The following is a 22879-nucleotide window of genomic DNA, read 5'->3' on the forward strand; positions in this document are numbered from 1 at the left end:
CCAGCTTCGCGTCTGGGTGGGTGGGGGTGGGGGTGGGTGACAGGTTGTGGGTGTGGGCTCCGGACGGAGTTCGAGACGACGGCTTCGATTCGGGCGGAGGAGACCTTCGCTTTTGTGGCAGTCGGAGATCTCGCCGCAGGCGAAACAAAGGGTATGTGCGTGTCGTTTTGCAGATAAGCCCTTCGCGTCATCCACCTTCATGGTGTACTTCGTGACCCTGACATGTGGGGCTGACGCAGCGGGCCCGCGTTCCATTTTCAGGAAGTTAACGCTGTTCCTGCTGGACCACCACCCTGCTCCATTCCCACACGCCACCTCTCGATCTGGATAACCATCCATGACAGGTGGTCCCTTATTTACATGTGGGACCCGCATTCTGGCGGACAGGTCGTACTTCCGTGCTCGCGGTGACGCCGCGTCGCCGCCGGCGATCAGATCCAGTGCTTCTCGTAGGTAGCGGCGTCGGCGGTGGTCATGTGGTCGACCGCGGCGTGGTGGTGGGCCCACCACCACATACGCCTCCTTCTCCCGGCCCTCTTCCTCGCCGCCGCCCTCTTCTTCTTCCTCGCCTCCCCGCGCTCCTCCCCATCCTTCTTCGCCCTACCGGCCTCCAGGTACGCGCCCCGCCCCGACCTGCCATACCAGGTTCTTCTGGACTCTTCCTGGAAGTTACAGATCCCCCGCATTGGGATTTTCCCGCAGGGAGCATTCGCCGTCGGGGTCGCGGCTCATATGGGCGCAGCGGCGTTTGGCGGAGTGGCGGCCGTGCGAGTGGTGGCAGACGGCAATGCCCGGTGAGGCCTTGTGTGCTTCGTGGTTTTCGGTCAGAGTTTAGGATTGGCTTGGGTTGTGGTGATGATTGGTTTCTGTCCCCGCTCTCCTTCAGCAGCTCCGTCGACGAGGAATGGCTACATCAGGATAGATTGCTACGGCGGCCTCAACCAGCTGCGGCGCGATGTATGTTAAACTTGGTTTATCCTCCTTGTAATGGAGTAAGACTTCCTTTTCTATGTATGTACTGTTAAACTTGGATCATCTGGCCATGTACTGAATGCACAAGTGACAAGTATAGGCTCGTGGAGTCAATAGTGGGATCATATGATTTAGCTTTAGGAAATAGGTAGCATTGTATAGAATGTTGTGCAGTGGTGTGCGTTGTCGATTGGCTATGTTACAAGTTCCTCGGTTGTAATTATTCTGGCCTCTGGCGCAATTGTTCTGCAGCTGTGCGATGGAATTGCGGTTGCACGTCTTCTGAACGCGACAATGGTTCTGCCCAAGTTTGAGGTTGCTGCATACTGGAATGAGTCTAGGTACTGGAGTCACTTGGGGTGAAACGAAGGCTTCTACTGTTGTTTCTATGTAGTGCACTTCTGTTCAAAAACTAATCATGTGCTTATCAGAATGCTTTGTCAGTGGTTTTGCAGACGTGTTTGATGTTGATCACTTCATTGAGCAAACTAGAGGTTATGTGGAAGTGGTGAAGGATATGCCCGAGGAGATATCGTTGAAAGAGCCATTTAAGGTCGATTGCCGAAAACGGAAAGGACATTTTGATTATGTAGAAACAGTTCTTCCAGCTCTTTTAGAACATCGATACATTTCTCTGACACCTGCCATGAGCCAAAGAAAAGATAGGTATTGCCGAGTTATCTAGTTGATACCTGAAATCTACTTTCCATTTTCATAATACCAATTATCTTAGTCATACTGTCCATTTATTATTTTCCAAGCTATTTTGTTCATTGTTCACATCAAAGGTCTTGAATTGTATCTGCTGCTGAGGATCTTAGCATAATGTGAAGGATGGATATAGAATACTCCCTCCGATCTTAGCATAATGTCATTGTATAGAGGCTGCATCAATTAATTCGGATCGGAGGGAGTAATAAGGCTGGCGATGAAGTTCTCCAGTGCTAAAATTCTTATATCTTTCGAGGGCACGTATATCTACCTGTAACTTAAAGTAGATAGATTGCAGTAATCCTTTCGAAAAATATATATTGCAGTAGTAGGTGTTCCTTGTATGAAGCAGATTCGTGGTGTCATTGACTGCATTCTTAAGTTGGCATACATGAGACATAGTATCATCAAGCAGTGTAGAAAATCATATGTATTTGTCGTATTTGTCTTTGTTTAGATGTGTGATGTAACCATGCAAATTATTTCCCTGTATTTATCTTTTTTTTCTCAGTGCAAATTGGGAGTGAATATGTTAAAAGTAGTCAGAATCGCGATTCTGTTGTACGATTCTACGACTTGACAATCCAAACTAACTCATGATTCTATGATTCTGTTTGGTAAAATCTATGTTTCTGTGATTTTCGTAGTGAAGATTCTGCGATATGCGACCCTACCATTAGGGCCCCGATCCGATTCAGAATCACGATTCTGACTATCAACCTTCGAATTTGGCATGCTGCGTTACTATCCAAAACTGTACACTCTCATATAAAAGTTATCTTCATAGCTTTATAGCCCTTCCCCCTTTCCCTTTGCAATCATCTTGAGCTCACATAATTGGAATAAATACACCGATACGCTATATTCTTGAGTGATAACTTTGTTTAACTAAGATGTCAGTTCATGCAATGCAAGACTTTCACGTGCCCTAAATTTGTTGGTTACATGACTTCTTTACTAACTCCAACCACTTCATCAACTTACCTAATCTTGATTTGTTGTCTGCTTTGTGATATGTTGACCTACTGATAAATTTGTGCTGGGTTCTGTTCTAATGATTGTCATCAGTCCAAGAATACTTTTCACAGGTATAATCCGCAAGATGCAGATTTGTGGAGAATAAAACCATTGAGATAACTAGTAGTATAAACTTAGTTGGTGTTACCTCTATAGTTAGCTCTTTGCAATGCAACAATGTTTTCATGGTTACTCGCAATATCTTATGAACCTAAAAATTGCATTGCTAACTTTTCTATTCATTGTGTCATTGATTTGATTGCTGAATTCTTGGTGTGTTGTCAATTTTAAACTTTTTACTGTGGTAATTATTCACCTTGGGTCTGCCTTTTCCCCATGCTGATGTATATGCCTGTATTTTATCAGATATCCAGCACATGCGAAAGCTTGTTACTGCCAAGGTTGCTACAATGCACTCCAGTTGAACAAGAAGGTGGAAGCCAAAGCTATGGAGCTTCTCCAAGCGATACCAAAACCTTTCTTATCACTTCACCTTAGATTTGAACCAGATATGGTTGCCTACAGTCGATGTGAATACAGTGCCCTTTCTTCCAAATCACTGGATGTGATTGAAGCTGCACGTGGGGAGGACAGGAATGTATTGATTGGTGATGCTGCTCATCTGTGGAGGAACCGTGGAAAGTGCCCTCTAACACCAAGTGAGACAGCATTTATCCTCCAAGCACTAGGTATTCCTACGGAGACAAACATTTATTTAGCTGCTGGGGATGGGTTAATGGAACTCGAGGGCTTCACTTCGATCTACAAAAATATGTATACTAAATCGTCTCTCCTGACTCATGAAGATTTTGAGAGGATGCATGGCAACACAAAAGCTGCTCTCGACTACTATGTTTCAGTCAACAGCGATGCTTATGTTACCACATTCTTTGGAAATATGGATAAGATGGTAACTGCAATGAGAACAATGCAAGGGCTGCAGAAGACATTGGTCTTGAGTAGGAGGGCCTTCGCAAACTACACGGCTGCTGGACTGGCAGGGGACCAACTAGCTAAGGCCATGTGGGATGCTCACCGAGAGGATTATATCATGGGGAGGGGATTAGCTCTCCCTGAACATTGCTTTTGTGAGTTCAAGTTGTAGTACAAATGAGCCCATATAACACAAGGGCTAGTCTACACGGCCACCTTCCAATTGGTAGCACTAATAGATCGCATTGTGGCTGAGTTGCTACTGCAGTGGGCGTTATGCCCAATCTTCAGAAGAAACTGTTCTTCATCAGAGTCGCGAGCTGCACAGCGTCTTGATTCAGGGAGCAATTATCACTCATACAGCAATGCATCATGGCCTCTCCTCCTGTATACTGTTTCCGGTGAGTTCAGATAGTAGCTCAGACATGTACACGCAGGCTTACTACCTAGAGAATCATTCTGATGTTTCCTTTTACAACTGGATATATTGCCAGGCCCCAACTGTCAGGTGGCGTAATGGCTTGTGATTAATCTCACCCACCACTGGGAAATACACCATAGTTACATAGTTTGTTGTTGAATTGGGCTCCATAACCGGATTCTTATTGTGTGCATCGCAATGTTTACATGCTCAACTGCTTATTCATTCCTTTGGCTAGGGACTTGTTTGGTTCTTGATGCCCTGGTCAGTTTTGCTTCTAGAAGGAGAATCGGATTCGGATTCCAACAACTGTCCCATCTCGATTGTTAACAAGTCAATGGGAACTATGTTTAACAAGAAGCCCTAAATGCAATGCATGATGCATTCCGCGCCAACGAGTGGAGTGTGCATCAATCACCCACTGGCGGTTGATACATTAAACAACACTTCCAGTTGCACAGGCCATATTCGTCATCACTCCGTGTTTGGGCTAGTAGTCTATGCGACCAGTGGTTACTTTCATATTTTACGTCATGGCAAGTAAGCTTAAATAAATTGGTGTTGAGCATGTCATCTTTAACTGTATTCCGTTGCTCGCGCCTTCAGTTTGGCAGCTGAAGCAAGCAACAGACGGAAGGATAACCTCTCGAGAGTGTATACCTCTTTTTTCATCATCGCCTTTTCAAATACGCAGACTGATGCAAGTAGTGTGATGTCAAATTTAATTTGAAACATGCTGCACGTACCAGTGGCCATCGTTTTGTTGCAATATCGACTGCGTTGGACAAGTTATAAAACGACATGTTAGAAAGGACAGTGGGCGTGGGTGCTTTATTTGCTGTCTCTGAAGGGGGAAAAGGCCACTAGATTATCTTGACCTTGTGTGAACGCCGAGGACTCCAAGTCAATGACTTGAACCTGAGGAGACGTGATGCAACTTCCTCGTGGTTTCCTGAGTTCCGTACTTTCTGTATTTTGCTGAAGGCGGTTGCTTTCCGAGTTTGGCTTTGATGCAGGGGCTTCTGTGACTGTGAGATCTCATATCTGCTCCAATCAGAAAAATATTAGCAGGGAAATACAAGAAGTTTAAAGTGCATCATTGAGCGTTGGTTGAGCAAATTGCAATATCATTTTGAAGAAAATCAAGAGGTCAAAGTCAATTAAGGTACGCTAGCAAGCTGATACTAGTATATGCATATACCATACAGAAGGAGAAATTAACATGACACTTACTTTTGTCTACGAAATGGACTATATATACCAGTACCTCCGTTTCGAATTATAAGGTGTTTTGGATGTTTTAATATGGACTACGTATGGACTGAAATGAGTGAACAAACATATCAAAACGTGTCTATACCAATGTTTTAAATAGCGGGCTATGGAAAATAGCGGCGGGCCTTTAAATCAGCTATAGCGGGCTATTTGTGAAAGCGACCATTTAGCGGCACCCTAATAAAAAGGCTATAGCGGGCTATAACAAAGCTATAGCCGGCTATTTAAAACTATGGTCTATACACATCCTATTCGGAAAAAAGCTAGCATTTTATAATTTGGAACAAAGGAAGTATATAATACTACTTAATATTCATATCCCATACTTGCCATGCTGGTATACATGGAGGACCATGCATATGATTAAGTGCTGTGAATGACTACCATGGGCTATGGAGCGTCTAGGTACAGTGTATCCACCCCAACCGACTACATATGCACGTGTAGTTCATAATATTAGGCTTGGCTAGGTTATATTTTTAGTAGTCCCTTCATAAACAAATGTAAGACATTTTAGAGACTGTACTATCCAATAAAAAAGAGATCGTACTCTAAAATAGTTTTGATATATTTATATAGGGCCTTGATTCGCGTTCTAAGACCTTGCAGTGTCAACAGAAGCTAACGACCAAAAATAAGTCTAGTCTCGAAGACCATGGTAAGATAAACCATGTCTTTCAAAACTCAGACGGATCATTATATCACGTGTCAGTCCTAGCCAAAGAAGAACCGGCGGCGTAATTACCCTTTTTTTACTTTATCAGACAGTGATGTCTCCCCGATGTAGAAGAAAATTCATTCTTGTCCTGTTTTTTGTGCGAGCACATGACTAAACTGGATTACAAATTAGACACGATGAGTGATGAGTGTGAAAAGGCAGAACCCATGAAAAATACCAACGGCGACAATCATCGGCGCGTCCTGCTGCCTAGAGACGATAAGTACAGACAGAGAAAAGTGGTCAATGGTGGCAACCGGTGAGGCATTCGACAACGGAAGTATAGCCATCGCCCATCGACAAGGGTAACTCATTATGACGGCCCTAGCTATGTACTGTACTGCCAAACTTTGGCACTATTTATTGTCATTTCATTATTGTTTTTGTCTGTAAAAAAAAAGCAACTATAAACTCTTCCTTAATTACTCCCTCTGTAAAACGATATTAGAGTGCTTAGACCATTAATTTAGTGATCTAAACGCTTTTATATTTCTTTACAGAGTGAGTAATAAATAAGGCAAATCTTTTACTTTCACTTTGAATTTATTTTTATTGGTTTGGTTAAGTCGCATAAGACTATTATTTTTGCCTAAGCAGACTCACCTAATGATTTATCGTAAAAGAGGTGGAGAAAATAAATTTTGAATCAGGTGTCTTCTTTCATCGATTTCGACATGAGAAAATCAACCAGTTTACACGCAGACAAAACCAGTGCCGTCAGACGCTACACTTTCATTGCAGCCTTCTGTTTGTTCATTCACACTTAACTTTTCTGCCGTGCTTTCTAATATTTGGCATGAGAAAAACTGTGGTAAAACTTTTCCACCAACTAGGGTGTGGCTGGATATCAATTAACCCGATCAAGTCTAAATCGAGTGATATTGTCACTTTTATCCTTTTATTTTAGTTTTTAAATATTTTCCTTTTCCCAACTTTTTATTTACTTTTTCATACATGAATATAATATTTGTGGACTTTTCAATTGGCGCTAAAAATAAATAAAATACGTAAATATAGTTGCGCACCGACTGATGTATAAGTATAACCACAAGACAATTGCGTGTGGTTACTGGACATGCAAATTGCGTAGAACCGGCGGACATATAACTGTAGTTGTGTTCGACTAGCGGACATGCAACTATAGTTGTGCCTTGTTGCATAGGCGTGCAACTACAGTTGTGTGTGATCGATCAAAATCTGCAGGCCATAGGATTGACGAATAGCATCAGTTAGAGCAATGCTACACGCATATGGATGGATTTTTACGGGATCAATGGTGTGGCTTAGCTGGCATGTTTTGATCAGATAGAAATAAAGGTGTGGGGCTCACCCTCACAAAAATACGGAGGGGAGAAATTTAGTTAGGAAAAGACCCATAAAATCTCTGTAAACAGTCTGTGTGTTTAGAATTTTCTATCCAATCAAAACATCATGCTAAGGCACTTCCTCGATTAATTTTTAAACACCCCCTCGGCTGGTGTCATGATCAGATTTTTGTGCATGAACAATAACTCTGTTTTATTTTAAGAATGGGGCTCTAAAATGGATAGAGGAGGAGCTTAAGTTCAGCAGCCAAATACGGCACGCATGCTTTTTTCCCCCTCAATTTTTGTGAGTTAACTGACATGAGGTTGCTTCAAATGGAATATGTACTCATAGTTGCATCACATTATGCATTTCCTTCATTTTTAGTCTGCAAGTTACTTATGTGTCCGGCATGATATTGGTGCGATTTATTTTCCTGAGGGTATATGCATCTCATTAGAAATTTATTTTGTCTGCCTTTCGTCTTCCTAAATTTCACGTGTTTTTATTTTCTCTTTCCTGGTTAGCTAACCAATTATTGTTGTAGCACATGACTTAGGGCTTTTTAACTTATTGCACAGTTTGTCATTCTAGAACACTAGACTTTTCTCCACAGTTAGGATGTTCATATGAAAAGTTTAATTCATGTTTAATCCTTCCAGAACTAAGCTTAGCTTAGAAAAAAGGTAGCTTGTTGCATGCAGGTCATACAAATATGTTAAATTCCATTTCTTCATTTTTGTTCAGAATGTTGCACTACATGAGATGAGACAAACTCAAAATGGGAGCAAAATAGTCCTGGCTAGCGAACTCTTTTAGCTCGCTGTGTTTCCACTAGTGGCGTTGTAGTCGAGCCCAACAATTCAACTTGTGAAGATAACATGTAGCCCGAACCCAAGAGGGATCGAGATTTAGTTTTTCCAGGACAACTATTTTTTTATCTTTATTAAAATTTTGCATCTCTTCCATGTTCACTTGGACAATACCTATACTCATTATAAGTCCTTCAAGTTCAGATAAGAAAAATTAGATATCCTGAAATCTTTACTATAAGATCATTTTGGTCTTCTTGAACTTCAAATGCCATCATCAAAAGATAAATGATGGTTTGTATTAAAATTGACCTTTAGAGATGCGGGCACTATAGATATTCTTTTTCCCCAAATTTCTAGAATATGAATTAAGAATTCAGTACTCACATAAATTTGAGAGGCTGCTTTGATCGAGACGTGCGTTGCACGTACACGTTTACTAGTCCCGTAAAAGGCCATCCGTACGTGTAGCATTGCTCACATCAGTTAAGTCTAACTTAAACCAAAAATGCTAAACACACAAACGTTTAGATACTCCCTTCGTAAATTAATATAAGAGCGGTTAGATCATAAAATAGTGATCTAAACACTCTTATATTAGTTTACGAAGGGAGTACTTATCATGAAATCTCTCCACACCGCCCTCCTAATTTCACCGAAGGTGGGGCCCCTTTCTCCCCTAGTCCAATGAAAAACTGCCAGCTAGAGATCAGCCCGTAATTCTTAAGGGCATGTAGTACAATGACGTTATCTTAGGAGTGTCATGTAGGCTAAATGATGAGGTGAAGAAGAGAGAACTCATAAAAAAAGGCTTATCTTTTCTTATTTAAGATAAGACAAGAGATGATCTCTTAGCACAATTTGTCTCACCATGTTTTAAGGAATGACTAGTTATTGAAGATAAGGCTAATATATAACCCATTGTAGTCTTATTTTTTTATTATCTCTAAATTACATACAAGACTCAAGATAAGATTGTCTTATCAACCATTGTACATGCCCTAAGTAACTCTCCGTTGATGTAGCATTTGTTGAACTTAAACTTAGCAAAACCGTAACCAGTAGCAGGTGGCTTGGTTATAAAGGGAAGGTTCAGGAAGGAAGGAGTGCCCCAGTCCCACGCACTCGAGAGTCGAGGGGGTCTGTCCCATCCTTATCTCCGCTAGCTAGCTCGCTATAGGCCCCTGGTCTTTACTCTCCAGGCCAAACAGAAGCAGCTACTAGGCGAAGGACACATCCGCATTATCCATCGATCGGCCTTGTCCTGTCCGCGGGTGGCGCCGGACGCCGGTGACAACCGACAGGGCAGCAAGCGTGGATCATCCGAGCGGAAGCGGAAGCGCTCCTCCTCCGGCTCCGGGGCACCGTCGCGACAGCAGAGGCCCGCCGCCATCACCTCGTCCGCCGCCGCCGCCGCCGCCGCCGCCGCCGGCGCAACAACGAGGTGACCACCATGGGCATGGAGAGCCGGAGGTCGTCGGGGAGGAGGCTGCTGGCGTTGGCGTTGCGACGACGAGCTACCAGCACCAGCAGTACGAGCTCGCCGTCATGGTGGCGGCGCTCACCCACGTCATCAGCTCCACTCGACCGGGACCGGCGGCCGCCGCCGGTGCAACCGCGCCCGGGCAGCAAGGTGCTGTATACGTTGCTCGATTTGTGCATGCTGCAGCTTCCACACAGCTTTTTTTTGGGGGGTTCCTTTTGATGTCCTTGGAATCTTTGCGTGCTGATCTAGATGATTCTACGCGATCCGTGTGTGATTCCGTATAGAGAACTCTAGATCGATAAGGCGAACAGGGAAGCAGAAAAAAAAATGCAAAACGAAAGGAAGGGAAACGAGATTTCGTACGCTCAGGAGGCACGTGTCGAGCTTTGTTTTGGAGAAGTTTAGACTTTGGAACTCGCCAACTGTAGATCCCTGACAGCCATTTGCGTCTGCATTATTGTCCATGTGTCAGCCTACGTGGCAGGACAATCTTTCAAGTTACAATCATCCTCCAACATGGCAAAGAAAAAAACTAACTAATGCTCCATCAGCTCAAGTATGATACTATAAAAGATTTTAGATTACTATTTTAGTGATCTAAATGTTTTTATATTTCTTTACAGAGGGAATACTCAACAAAAATTTACTGGTTGAGCTTTATAAAAAGAAACTGGGCAGTGGATGCCTTTTGTTAAAAAGTATGATATTCAATTAACACAATCATTTTTCAAGTATTTGATCTTTGACATCGTGTGTCAACATGCATGCATGTACTGATGGGTGAAACAGCTGTGACCCGCCAACACAGCGCTCCTCTGGCCGTGGCGGCGACGTCGTCGTCATCAACGGCGTCGGAGCAGCAGCAGCAGCGTCCGCGGTACCGTGGCGTACGGCAGCGGCCGTGGGGCAAGTGGGCGGCGGAGATCCGCGACCCCGTGAAGGCGGCGCGCGTATGGCTGGGCACCTTCGACACGGCCGAGGACGCCGCACGCGCCTACGACGCCGCCGCGCTCCGCTTCAAGGGCGCCAAGGCCAAGCTCAACTTCCCTGGCGCCGGCGGTGCGCCTGCGCCACCCCGCCATGCCGTCGGCCAGCTCCTGGCGCCCGGAGGCGGGGCATCGCCGTCGATGCGGCAGCAGCAGCGACCCGTGGTGGTGGCCTTCCGTCCGCAGATTAACTCCCTGGCAGCCGTTGCTCGGGAGGAGTTCCCGGACCTCCACCGGTATGCGCACATACTGCAGAGCGGTGACGTGGACCTGCGGGCTGTTGCAGCCGGCGGGAACACACCGGGGCAGTCGTCTTCGTCGACGCCGGCGCACGACTCGAGGTCGCCGCCCCGGCCGGATGATCGCGGATATGGCGAGAGAAGTGCAGGCCCTGGCTGCTAACTGAGTAGTACTCTTACTGAATACGTACTGATCGACGTGTACATGAGAAAAACAAGTTCTGTTTCTTTTCATCTTTTTGTTTGCGTATTTCCTTATTTATTTTTGGTAAAATGAATAGACACAACACTAGAAACAGCGTCTGTAGCATGTGTACGTCGCATGCCACTGTATATGTCAGCACTGCGCAGTGGTGAGGAACTCTCAGGATTGTGGCCAAACTCGGATAGGGTGCGTAGAACAATACAGAACTCTGTACTGTATGTGTGTCACCCTCAGGACGAAATGCACGTATAAATATACTTGTCGCGGTGAATGCACGCACGGTTAGGACTATGTATATTCATTTGCGACAGCTCTTGTTTAGAACTTACAACTCGGTCGTGTTTTAAATTTTGTAGACTTATTATCCTAGTATTTATGAACCACAGTTGAAGGATGATATACTTCTTTTTTGCGGGCAGATGGATGGTATACATTTTTTTTAGCTGACATGGATGATATACATGAATCAACACAATTCATTGAGATAGACTCTGCTACATCTGCATCCTTATCTCTCGAGCTCAAGGTCGTAATAAGTTGTCTCTATCCCGTGCGCGCGTGTTTATATCCTCCGAGAGTCCAAGTATGCGAACATCAACATGCTCTATTTTGTGCATACTTTTTTTTTTAATTTATTATCTTCTTATTTTTTTTCTTAAAAAAAAGACTCGGTCTCTGCATCAAGCAATGCACACCACCTTTTTATTAATAGACCATATAGGCGCGCGTTGCCGCGCCCATCCATCTTAAGAAGAGTAACAGTACAATTGTTTGAGAAATGTTGAGTTGTCATAACAGATCGTAAAGTTCGTATGGTTCAAAATATCATTTACCAAAACGTCCAAAAGAGGGATATAATATATCATGCACAATGTAATATACAGGAAATAAATCAATCCTAATGTTTATGTTCCCTAAAGAGAATCTCATTTCTATAAAACTATTTATATACAATGCAACACATGCAATAATATGAGGAATGGGCAAGAGATGCTCAAATTACCAACAATCTAGTGAGTCAACATAGGATATCTCCTCCTTTCAATAAGGAAAATGATGCACGCAAGCCTCACTGGAGCTTGACTACATCATCGTATGCCCACATAACACTATTCCTTTTCACTGTGCAAAAATGAACAATAATGAAATGCAAATATCAGCACATGGTGAATACTAAGATGAACAAACTGGTTGATGTCTTAATAAGGATAAAAAACATGTATGCTCTACGTCGCTACAATGCTACCTCTGATCATCCCCACGACAGCTACAAAAGGTTCCAATCAAATTGTAAGCAAGATTTCCCCACAACTTACCTAGGCCTGCCACTATCCCCCAAGAGGCTGCGTCTAGTGCATTTTCAGTTCCTCATCGACAGAATCAAGTCACGCCTAGCGGGCTGGAAGGGCAAGCTGATGTCCTTGGCGGGTCGGCGCGTCCTGGTGCGGGCTGTGCTCTCTGCGCTGCCAACCTTCGCCATGACCGTGCTCAAGGTGCCGAAGAAAATCCTCAAGGAGATTGACAAGGCGAGGCGTCGTTTCTTATGGGCCCAGGACGAGGCGTTGACGGGAGGGAAGTGCAAAGTGGCGTGGAAGCAGGTGTGCACTCCAACAGAGAAGGGCGGCCTGGGGATCCTTGACCTGTCGCGTTTCGCCTCAGCACTTCGCCTGCGCTGGTTATGGGCGTCCTGGCTGTTGCAAATATGCCCTAGAGGCAATAATAAAATGGTTATTATTATATTTCTTTGTTCGTGATAATTGTCTATTGTTCATGCTATAATTATGTTATCCGGAAATCGTAATACATGTGTGAATACATAGACCACAACACGTCCCTAGTGAGCCTCTAGTTGACTAGCTCGTTGATCAAAGGATAGTCATGGTTTCCTGACTATGGACATTGGATGTCATTGATAACGGGATCACATCATTCTAAGCTTAGCTCAAAGATCGTGTAGTTCGTTTGCTGTAGCTTTTCCGAATGTCAAGTATCATTTCCTTAGAACATGAGATGTGCAACTCCCGGATACCGTAGGAGTGCCTTGGGTGTGCCAAACGTCACAACGTAACTGGGTGACTATAAAGGTACATTACAGGTATCTCCGAAAGTGTCTGTTGGGTTGGAACGAATCGAGACTGGGATTTGTCACTCCGTATGACGGAGAGGTATCTCTGGGCCCACTCGGTAATGCATCGTCATAATGAGCTCAATGTGACCAAGTGGTTGATCACGGGATCACGCATTACGGCACGAGTAAAGTGACTTGCCGGTAACGAGATTGAACTAGGTATTGGGATACCGACGACCGAGTCTCGGGCAAGTAACGTACCGATTGACAAAGGGAATTGTATACGGATTGATTGAATCCTCGACATTGTGGTTCATCCGATGAGATCATCGTGGAGCATGTGGGAGCCAACATGGGTACCCAGATCCCGCTGTTGGTTATTGACCGGAGAGGCATATCGGTCATGTCTGCATGTCTCCCGAACCCATAGGGTCTACACACTTAAGGTTCGGTGACACTAGGGTTGTAAAGATATTAGCATACGGTAACCCGAAAGTTGTTCGGAGTTCTGGATGAGATCCCGGACGTCACGAGGAGTTCCAGAATGGTCCGGAGGTGAAGATTTATATATAGGAAGTCAAGTTTCGGCCATCGGGAAAGTTTCGGGGGTAATCGGTATTGTACCGGGACCACCGAAAGGGTCCCGGGGGTCCACCGGGTGGGGCCACCTATCCCGGAGGGCCCCATGGGCTGAGGTGGGAGGGGAACCAGCCCCTAGTGGGCTGCTGCGCCCCCCTTGGGCCTCCCCCTGCGCCTAAGGTTGGAAACCCTAGGGGTGGGGGGCGCCATCCTTGCCATGGGGGGCAAGGCACCCCCTTGGCCGCCGCCCCCCTAGGAGATTGGATCTCCTAGGGCCGGCGCCCCCCCCCTAGGCACCCTATATATAGTGGGAGGGAGGAAGGGCAGCCGCACCCAAGCCCCTGGCCTCTCCCTCTCCCTCCCGTGACACTCCTCCGTCTCCCTGCGCTTGGCGAAGCCCTGCCGAGATCACCGTTGCTTCCACCACCACGCCGTCGTGCTGCTGGATCTTCATCAACCTCTCCTTTCCCCTTGCTGGATCAAGTTGGAGGAGACGTCTTCCCAACTGTACGTGTGTTGAACGCGGAGGTGCCGTCCGTTCGGCACTTGGTCATCGGTGATTTGGATCACGTCGAGTACGACTCCATCAACCCCGTTCTCTTGAACGCTTCCGCGCGCGATCTACAAGGGTATGTAGATGCACTCCTCTCTCCCTCGTTGCTAGATGACTCCATAGATTGATCTTGGTGATGCGTAGAAAATTTTAAAATTCTGCTACGTTCCCCAACAGTGGCATCATGAGCTAGGTCTATGCGTAGTTACTATGCACGAGTAGAACACAAAGCAGTTGTGGGCATCGGTATTGTCAATTTGCTTGCCGTTACTAGTCTTATCTTGATTCGGCGGCATCGTGGGATGAAGCGGCCCGGACCGACCTTACACGTACGCTTACGTGAGACTGGTTCCACCGACTAACATGCACTAGTTGCATAAGGTGGCTGGCGGGTGTCTGTCTCTCCCACTTTAGTCGGATCGGATTCGATGAACATGGTCCTTATGAAGGGTAAATAGAAATTGGCAATTCATGTTGTGGTTTTGGCGTAGGTAAGAAACGTTCTTGCTAGAAACCTATAGCAGCCACGTAAAAACTTGCAACAACAATTAGAGGACGTCTAACTTGTTTTTGCAGCATGTGCCGTGTGATGTGATATGGCCAAAAGGATGTGATGAATGATATATGTGATGTATGAGATGATCATGTTCTTGTAATAGGAATCACGACTTGCATGTCGATGAGTATGACAACCGGCAGGAGCCATAGGAGTTGTCTTTATTTATTTATGACCTGCGTGTCAACATAAACATCATGTAATTACTTTACTTTATTGCTAAAGCATTAGCCATAGTAGTAGAAGTAATAGATGACGGGACAACTTCAAGAAGACACGATGATGGAGATCATGGTGTCATGCCGGTGACAACGATGATCATGGAGCCCCAAAGATGGAGATCAAAAGGAGCAAATGATATTGGCCATATCATGTCACTATTTGATTGCATGTGATATTTATCATGTTTTACATCTTATTTGCTTAGAACAACGGTAGCTTAAATAAGATGATCCCTCGTAATAATTTCAAGAAAGTGTTCCCCCTAACTGTGCACCGTTGCGAAGGTTCGTTGTTTCGAAGCACCACGTGATGATCGGGTGTGATAGATTCTAACGTTCGAATACAACGGGTGTAAGCCAGATTTACACACACAATACACTTAGGTTGACTTGACGAGCCTAGCATGTACAGACATGGCCTCGGAACACGGAAGACCGAAAGGTCGAGCATGAGTCGTATAGAAGATACGATCAACATGAAGATGTTCAGCGATGTTGGCTAGTCCGTCTCACGTGATGATCGGACACGGCCTAGTTAACTCGGATCATGTTTCACTTAGATGACTGGAGGGATGTCTATCTGAGTGGGAGTTCATTGAATAATTTGATTAGATGAACTTAATTATCATGAACTTAGTCTAAAATCTTTACAATATGTCTTGTAGATCAAATGGCCCACGTTGTCCTCAACTTCAACGCGTTCCTAGAGAAAACCAAGCTGAAAGATGATGGCAGCAACTATACGGACTGGGTCCGGAACCTGAGGATCATCCTCATAGCTGCCAAGAAAGATTATGTCCTAGAAGCACCGCTAGGTAACACACCTATCCCAGAGAACCAAGACGTTATGAACGCTTGGCAGTCACGTGCCGATGATTACTCCCTCGTTCAATGCGGCATGCTTTACAGCTTAGAACCGGGGCTCCAAAAGTGTTTTGAGAGACACGGAGCATATGAGATGTTCGAAGAGCTGAAAATGGTTTTCCATGCTCATGCCCGGGTCGAGAGATATGAAGTCTCCGACAAGTTCTTCAGCTGTAAGATGGATGAAAATAGTTCTGTCAGTGAGCACATACTCAAAATGTCTGGGTTGCATAACCGCTTGACTTAGCTGGGAGTTAATCTCCCGGATGACGCGGTCATTGACAGAATCCTTCAGTCACTTCCACCGAGCTACAAGAGCTTTGTGATGAACTTCAATATGCAGGGGATGGAAAAGACCATTCCTGAGGTGTATTCAATGCTGAAATCAGCAGAGGTGGAAATCAAAAAGGAACATCAAGTGTTGATGGTGAATAAAACCACTAAGTTCAAGAAAGGCAAGGGTAAGAAGAACTTCAAGAAGGACGGCAAGGGAGTTGCCGCGCCCGGTAAGCAAGCTGCCGGGAAGAAGCCAAAGAATGGACCCAAGCCCGAGACTGAGTGTTTTTATTGCAAGGGAAGTGGTCACTGGAAGCGGAACTGCCCCAAATACTTAGCGGACAAGAAGGCCGGCAACACTAAAGGTATATGTGATATACATGTAATTGATGTGTACCTTACCAGTACTCGTAGTAGCTCATGGGTATTTGATACCGGTGCGGTTGCTCACATTTGTAACTCGAAGCAAGAGCTGCGGAATAAGCGGAGACTGGCGAAGGACGAGGTGACGATGCGCGTCGGGAATGATTTCAAGGTCGATGTGATCGCCGTCGGCACGCTGCCTCTACATTTACCTACGGGATTAGTTTTAAACCTCAATAATTGTTATTTAGTGCCAGCTTTGAGCATGAACATTGTATCAGGATCTCGTTTAATTCGAGATGGCTACTCATTTAAATCCGAGAATAATGGTTATTCTATTTATATGAGAGATATGTTTTATGGTCATGCTCCAATGGTGAATGGTTTATTCTTAATGAATCTCGAGCGTAATGCTACACATATTCATAGTGTGAATACCAAAATATGTAAGGTTGATAATGATAGTCCCACATACTTGTGGCACTGCCGCCTTGGTCACATAGGTGTCAAACGCATGAAGAAGCTCCATGCAGATGGACTTTTAGAGTCTCTTGATTACGAATCATTTGACACGTGCGAACCATGCCTCATGGGTAAAATGACCAAGACTCCGTTCTCAGGAACAATGGAGCGAGCAACCAACTTATTAGAAATCATACATACTGATGTGTGCGGTCCAATGAGTGTTGAGGCTCGCGGTGGCTATCGTTATGTTCTCACCCTCACTGATGACTTGAGTAGATATGGGTATGTCTACTTAATGAAACAAAAGTCTGAGACCTTTGAAAAGTTCAAGGAATTTCAGAGTGAGGTTGAGAATCAACGTGACAAGAAAATCAAGTTCCCGCGATCAGATCGTGGGGGAGAATACTTGAGTCACGAATTTGGCACACACTTAAGAAAATGTGGAATAGTTTCACAACTCACGTCGCCTGGAACACCTCAGCGTAATGGTGTGTCCGAACGTCGTAATCGCACTCTATTGGATATGGTGCGATCTATGATGTCTCTTACCGATTTACCACTGTCATTTTGGGGCTATGCTTTAGAGACTGCCGCATTTACTTTAAATAGGGCGCCGTCGAAATCCGTTGAGACGACACCGTATGAATTATGGTTTGGGAAGAAACCTAAGCTGTCATTTCTAAAAGTTTGGGGATGCGATGCTTATGTCAAGAAACTTCAACCTGAAAAGCTCGAACCCAAGTCGGAAAAATGCGTCTTCATAGGATACCCTAAAGAAACTATTGGGTATACATTCTACCTCAGATCCGAAGGCAAGATCTTTGTTGCCAAGAATGGGTCCTTTCTAGAGAAAGAGTTTCTCTCGAAAGAAATAAGTGGGAGGAAAGTAGAACTTGATGAAGTATTACCTCTTGAACCGGTAAGTGGCGCAGCTCAAGAAAATGTTCCTGAGGTGCTTGCACCGACTAGAGAGGAAGTTAATGATGGTGATCATGAAACTTCAGATCAAGTCACTACTGAACTTCGTAGGTCCACGAGGACACGTTCTGCACCAGAGTGGTACGGCAACCCTATCTTGGAAATCATGTTGTTAGACAATGGTGAACCTTCGAACTATGAAGAAGCGATGGCGGGCCCGGATTCCAACAAATGGCTGGAAGCCATGAAATTCGAGATAGGATCCATGTATGAAAACGAAGTGTGGACTTTGACTGACTTGCCCGATGATCGGCGAGCCATAGAAAATAAATGGATCTTTAAGAAGAAGACAGACGCGGATGGTAATGTGGCCATCTATAAAGCTCGGCTTGTCGCTAAGGGTTATCGACAAGTTTAAGGGGTTGACTACGATGAGACTTTCTCACCCGTAGCGAAGCTGAAGTCCGTCCGAATCATGTTAGCAATTGCCGCATTCTATGATTATGAGATATGGCAAATGGACGTCAAAACGGCTTTCCTTAATGGTTTCCTTAAGGAAGAATTGTATATGATGCAGCCGGAAGGTTTTGTCGATCCTAAGAATGCTGACAAGGTATGCAAGCTCCAACGCTCGATTTATGGGTTGGTGCAAGCATCTCGGAGTTGGAACATTCGTTTTGATGAGATGATCAAAGCGTTTGGGTTTACGCAGACTTATGGAGAAGCCTGCATTTACAAGAAAGTGAGTGGGAGCTCTGTAGCATTTCTCATATTGTATGTGGATGACATCCTGTTGATAGGAAATGGTATAGAATTCTTGGAAAGCATAAAGGCCTACTTGAACAAGTGTTTTTCAATGAAGGACCTTGGAGAAGCTGCTTATATATTAGGCATCAAGATCTATAGAGATAGATCGAGACGCCTCATTGGTCTTTCAGAGAGTACGTACCTTGACAAGATATTGAAGAAGTTCAAAATGGATCAGTCAAAGAAGGGGTTCTTGCCTGTATTGCAAGGTACGAGATTGAGCACGGCTCAATGCCCGACCACAGCAGAAGATGGAGAAAAGATGAGTGTCGTCCCCTATGCCTCGGCCATAGGGTCTATCATGTATGCTATGCTGTGTACCAGACCTGATGTAAACCTTGCCGTAAGTTTGGTAGGAAGGTACCAAAGTAATCCCGGCATGGAACACTGGACAACGGTCAAGAATATCCTGAAGTACCTGAAAAGGACTAAGGACATGTTTCTCGTGTATGAAGGTGACGAAGAGCTCATCGTAAAGGGTTACGTCGATGCTAGCTTCGACACAGATCTGGATGACTCTAAGTCACAAACCGGATACGTGTATATTTTGAATGGTGGGGCAGTAAGCTGGTGCAGTTGCAAGCAAAGCGTTGTGGCGGGATCTACATGTGAAGCGGAGTACATGGCAGCCTCGGAGGCAGCACAAGAAGCAGTCTGGGTGAAGGAGTTCATTACCGACCTAGGAGTCATACCCAATGCGTCGGGCCCGATGACTCTCTTCTGTGACAACACTGGAGCTATTGCCCTTGCCAAGGAGCCCAGGTTTCACAAGAAGACCAGGCATATCAAGCGTCGCTTCAACTCCATTCGTGAAAGTGTTCAAAATGGAGACATAGAGATTTGTAAAGTACATACAGACCTGAATGTGGCAGATCCATTGACTAAACCTCTCCCTAGAGCAAAACATGATCAACACCAGAACTGCATGGGTGTTCGATTCATCACAATGTAACTAGAATATTGACTCTAGTGCAAGTGGGAGACTGTTGGAAATATGCCCTAGAGGCAATAATAAAATGGTTATTATTATATTTCTTTGTTCATGATAATTGTCTATTGTTCATGCTATAATTATGTTATCCGGAAATCGTAATACATGTGTGAATACACAGACCACAACACGTCCCTAGTGAGCCTCTAGTTGACTAGCTCGTTGATCAAAGGATAGTCATGGTTTCCTGACTATGGACATTGGATGTCATTGATAACTGGATCACATCATTAGGAGAATGATGTGATGGACAAGACCCAATCCTAAGCTTAGCTCAAAAATCGTGTAGTTCGTTTGCTGTAGCTTTTCCGAATGTCAAGTATCATTTCCTTAGACCATGAGATTGTGCAACTCCCGGATACCGTAGGAGTGCCTTGGGTGTGCCAAACGTCACAACGTAACTGGGTGACTATAAAGGTACATTACAGGTATCTCCGAAAGTTTCTGTTGGGTTGGCACGAATTGAGACTGGGATTTGTGACTCCGTATGACGGAGAGGTATCTCTGGGCCCACTCGGTAATGCATCATCATAATGAGCTCAATGTGACCAAGTGGTTGATCACGGGATCATGCATTACGGCATGAGTAAAGTGACTTGCCGGTAACGAGGTTGAACTAGGTATTGGGATACCGACGATCGAGTCTCGGGCAAGTAACGTACCGATTGACAAAGGGAATTGTATACGGATTGATTGAATCCTCGACATCATGGTTCATCCGATGAGATCATCGTGGAGCATGTGGGAGCCAACATGGGTATCCAGATCCCGCTGTTGGTTATTGACCAGAGAGGCATCTCGGTCATGTCTGCATGTCTCCCGAACCCATAGGATCTACACACTTAAGGTTTGGTGACGCTAGAGTTGTAAAGATATTAGCATACGGTAACCCGAAAGTTGTTCGGAGTCCCGGATGAGATCCCGGACATCACGAGGAGTTCCGGAATGGTCCGGAGGTGAAGATTTATATATAGGAAGTCAAGTTTCGGCCATCGGGAAAGTTTTGGGGGTAATCGGTATTGTACCGGGACCACCGAAAGGGTCCCGGGGGTCCACCGGGTGGGGCCACCTATCCCGGAGGCCCCATGGGCTGAGGTGGGAGGGGAACCAGCCCCTAGTGGGCTGCTGCGCCCCCCTTGGGCCTTCCCCTGCGCCTAGGGTTGGAAACCCTAGGGGTGGGGGCGCCACCCTTGCCTTGGGGGGCAAGGCACCCCCTTGGCCACCGCCCCCCTAGGAGATTGGATCTCCTAGGGCTGGCACCCCCCCTAGGCACCCTATATATAGTGGGGGGGAGGGAGGGCAGCCTCACCCAAGCCCATGGCCTCTCCCTCTCCCTCCCGTGACACTCCTCCGTCTCCCTGCGCTTGGCGAAGCCCTGCCGAGATCACCGTTGCTTCCACCACCACGCCGTCGTGCTGCTGGATCTTCATCAACCTCTCCTTTCCCCTTGCTGGATCAAGTTGGAGGAGACGTCTTCCCAACCGTACATGTGCTGAACGTGGAGGTGCCGTCCGTTTGGCACTTGGTCATCGGTGATTTGGATCACGTCGAGTACGACTCCATCAACCCCGTTCTCTTGAACGCTTCCGTGCGCGATCTACAAGGGTATGTAGATGCACTCCTCTCTCCCTCGTTGCTAGATGACTCCATAGATTGATCTTGGTGATGCGTAGAAAATTTTAAAATTCTGCTACGTTCCCCAACACTGGCAGCAATCGATGAGGCCCTGGATGGCTTTCCCCTTGCCATGCGATGAAGGTGACCGGAAGCAGTTCGCGAGTGCCACAAAGATCATCATCGGCGATGGCCAAAGGGCAGGATTCTAGACATGCCCCTGGCTCGACAGCGCGCCTCTGAGCATCAGCTTCCCGAACCTGTTCAAGCACTCGAGGCATAAAAGCAGATCGGTTGCCGCTGCACTTGCAAACGATCAATGGATATTTGTTCTCAGACACGGCGACACGGCCTCCATTGCTGTTGATTTCCTCAGGCTATGGTGACGGCTCCAGGAGGCTCACATCACCTTGACAACCAAGTCGCTGACCGAATCACCTGGACTGCAGGAGGAGGGAGCTCATACTCGACCGGGGCGGCGTACAAGCTGTTCTTCAAAGACACTCCGAGCGCAGGCCACAGCAACATCATCTAGAAAGCCTGGGCGCCGGGCACCGTCAAGATGTTTACATGGCTGCTATACAACGACAGAGTCTGGTGCAATGATAGGTTATAGAGGAGGGGATGGCCAAACGGCTAATTCTACAGTCTCTGCTTCAGAAGCCTTGAATCTTCGCGGCATCTCATCTGGGACTGCCCCTTCTCCAGGGTGGTGTGGAGCACGGTTGCCACATGGAGCGGCTGCGAGGAGCTGGTCTCAAGCCGGCGGCCTGCCCACAGTTCTCTTCAACATTGCCAGTCGATGATCAGCCGCACGCCGCCCGGCCAGAGGAGGGGAGCCAAAACGATGGCCATGATGGTGGCTTGGCACATCTAGAAGGAGCGGAACGCATACATTTTTAGAGGGAAAACAGCGCACACTGATAACGTGCTTCAAGCCATTAGGCTCGATCTCCAGTCTTGGAGGTCTGCAAGTGCCGCATGCCTAGAGCCCCCGTTCGGGGACGCACCTGCGAGGGAGTGACCTAGTGCGGGGCGTCTCTCGATGCTGCCGTTGTTTTTTTCCTCCTTTTTTCTCTCTGCTCCTGAGAGCTCTTCCTTTTTATCATGATCACTTGATCCCCGCATGTTTCCCGTATGCTTCCTTCTAAATCAATGAAGCCGGCCAAAGCCGGATCTTTCAAAAAAAAATTGTAAGCAAGAAAAGATAAGATAAACATCATAGAAGTAGAAAGAAACTGAAGTACAAAAATTCAATACACAGGTTGCCGAGCCTATCAGTGAATATACTCACTATCTTCCTGTCTTGGCAGGGGAATGGAAATAAACACTTGAAACGAGGAAATAGAAATTATTCATTGTGAGAAAAACATGGAGGAGTCACATAGTTGCAAATAAAGTAGCATAATTGCGCTCCTCGCCAACAATTTTGTCAGTTTGTATATGTCAAACTATTGGTCGAATAAAGAATAGCTGAAAATCTGGAACAAATAATTACCACTGATAATTATACTAATCAATATA

The 22879-nt window shown here is 45.7% G+C and overlaps 2 protein-coding genes across 6 annotated transcripts; both read left to right on the forward strand.

Annotated features, from left to right (window-relative positions):
• Window positions 1–326: 326 nt before the first annotated feature.
• Window positions 327–4995, forward strand: LOC119330488 (O-fucosyltransferase 13-like). Of its 5 annotated transcripts, XR_005160127.1 has the most exons (7): window positions 329–614; window positions 703–794; window positions 887–957; window positions 1225–1313; window positions 1417–1638; window positions 3067–4034; window positions 4293–4995. XR_005160127.1 is itself a non-coding variant. In XM_037603596.1 (6 exons), the coding sequence occupies exons 1-6, from the start codon at window positions 475–477 to the stop codon at window positions 3803–3805; spliced, it is 1350 nt and encodes a 449-aa protein (XP_037459493.1). In that variant the 5' UTR covers window positions 327–474; the 3' UTR covers window positions 3806–4291. The 5 variants fall into 5 exon arrangements, 4 of the variants coding, with proteins under 4 accessions (XP_037459493.1, XP_037459492.1, XP_037459495.1 ...); XM_037603596.1 differs by lacking the exon at window positions 4293–4995 and having other exon boundaries at window positions 327–614; window positions 890–957; window positions 3067–4291; XM_037603595.1 differs by lacking the exon at window positions 4293–4995 and having other exon boundaries at window positions 3067–4291.
• Window positions 4996–9262: 4267 nt separating this feature from the next.
• Window positions 9263–11174, forward strand: LOC119330490 (ethylene-responsive transcription factor RAP2-6-like). Its single transcript, XM_037603601.1, has 2 exons — window positions 9263–9797; window positions 10440–11174. The coding sequence occupies exons 1-2, from the start codon at window positions 9713–9715 to the stop codon at window positions 11036–11038; spliced, it is 684 nt and encodes a 227-aa protein (XP_037459498.1). The 5' UTR covers window positions 9263–9712; the 3' UTR covers window positions 11039–11174.
• The last annotated feature ends 11705 nt before the right edge of the window (window positions 11175–22879 follow it).

The sequence above is a fragment of the Triticum dicoccoides genome, chromosome 7A, assembly GCF_002162155.2.
Source record: "Triticum dicoccoides isolate Atlit2015 ecotype Zavitan chromosome 7A, WEW_v2.0, whole genome shotgun sequence".
Lineage (NCBI taxonomy): Eukaryota > Viridiplantae > Streptophyta > Magnoliopsida > Poales > Poaceae > Triticum > Triticum dicoccoides.

Coding starts and splice junctions, on each gene's coding strand:
- LOC119330488 (XM_037603595.1), top strand. CDS start 475: ATGTGGTCGACCGCGGCGTGGTGGTGGGCCCACCACCACATACGCCTC. Junction 958..1,224: donor TCAACCAGCTGCGGCGCGAT/GTATGTTAAACT, acceptor ATTGTTCTGCAG/CTGTGCGATGGAATTGCGGT. Junction 1,639..3,066: donor ATGAGCCAAAGAAAAGATAG/GTATTGCCGAGT, acceptor GTATTTTATCAG/ATATCCAGCACATGCGAAAG.
- LOC119330490 (XM_037603601.1), top strand. CDS start 9,713: ATGGTGGCGGCGCTCACCCACGTCATCAGCTCCACTCGACCGGGACCG. Junction 9,798..10,439: donor AACCGCGCCCGGGCAGCAAG/GTGCTGTATACG, acceptor TGGGTGAAACAG/CTGTGACCCGCCAACACAGC.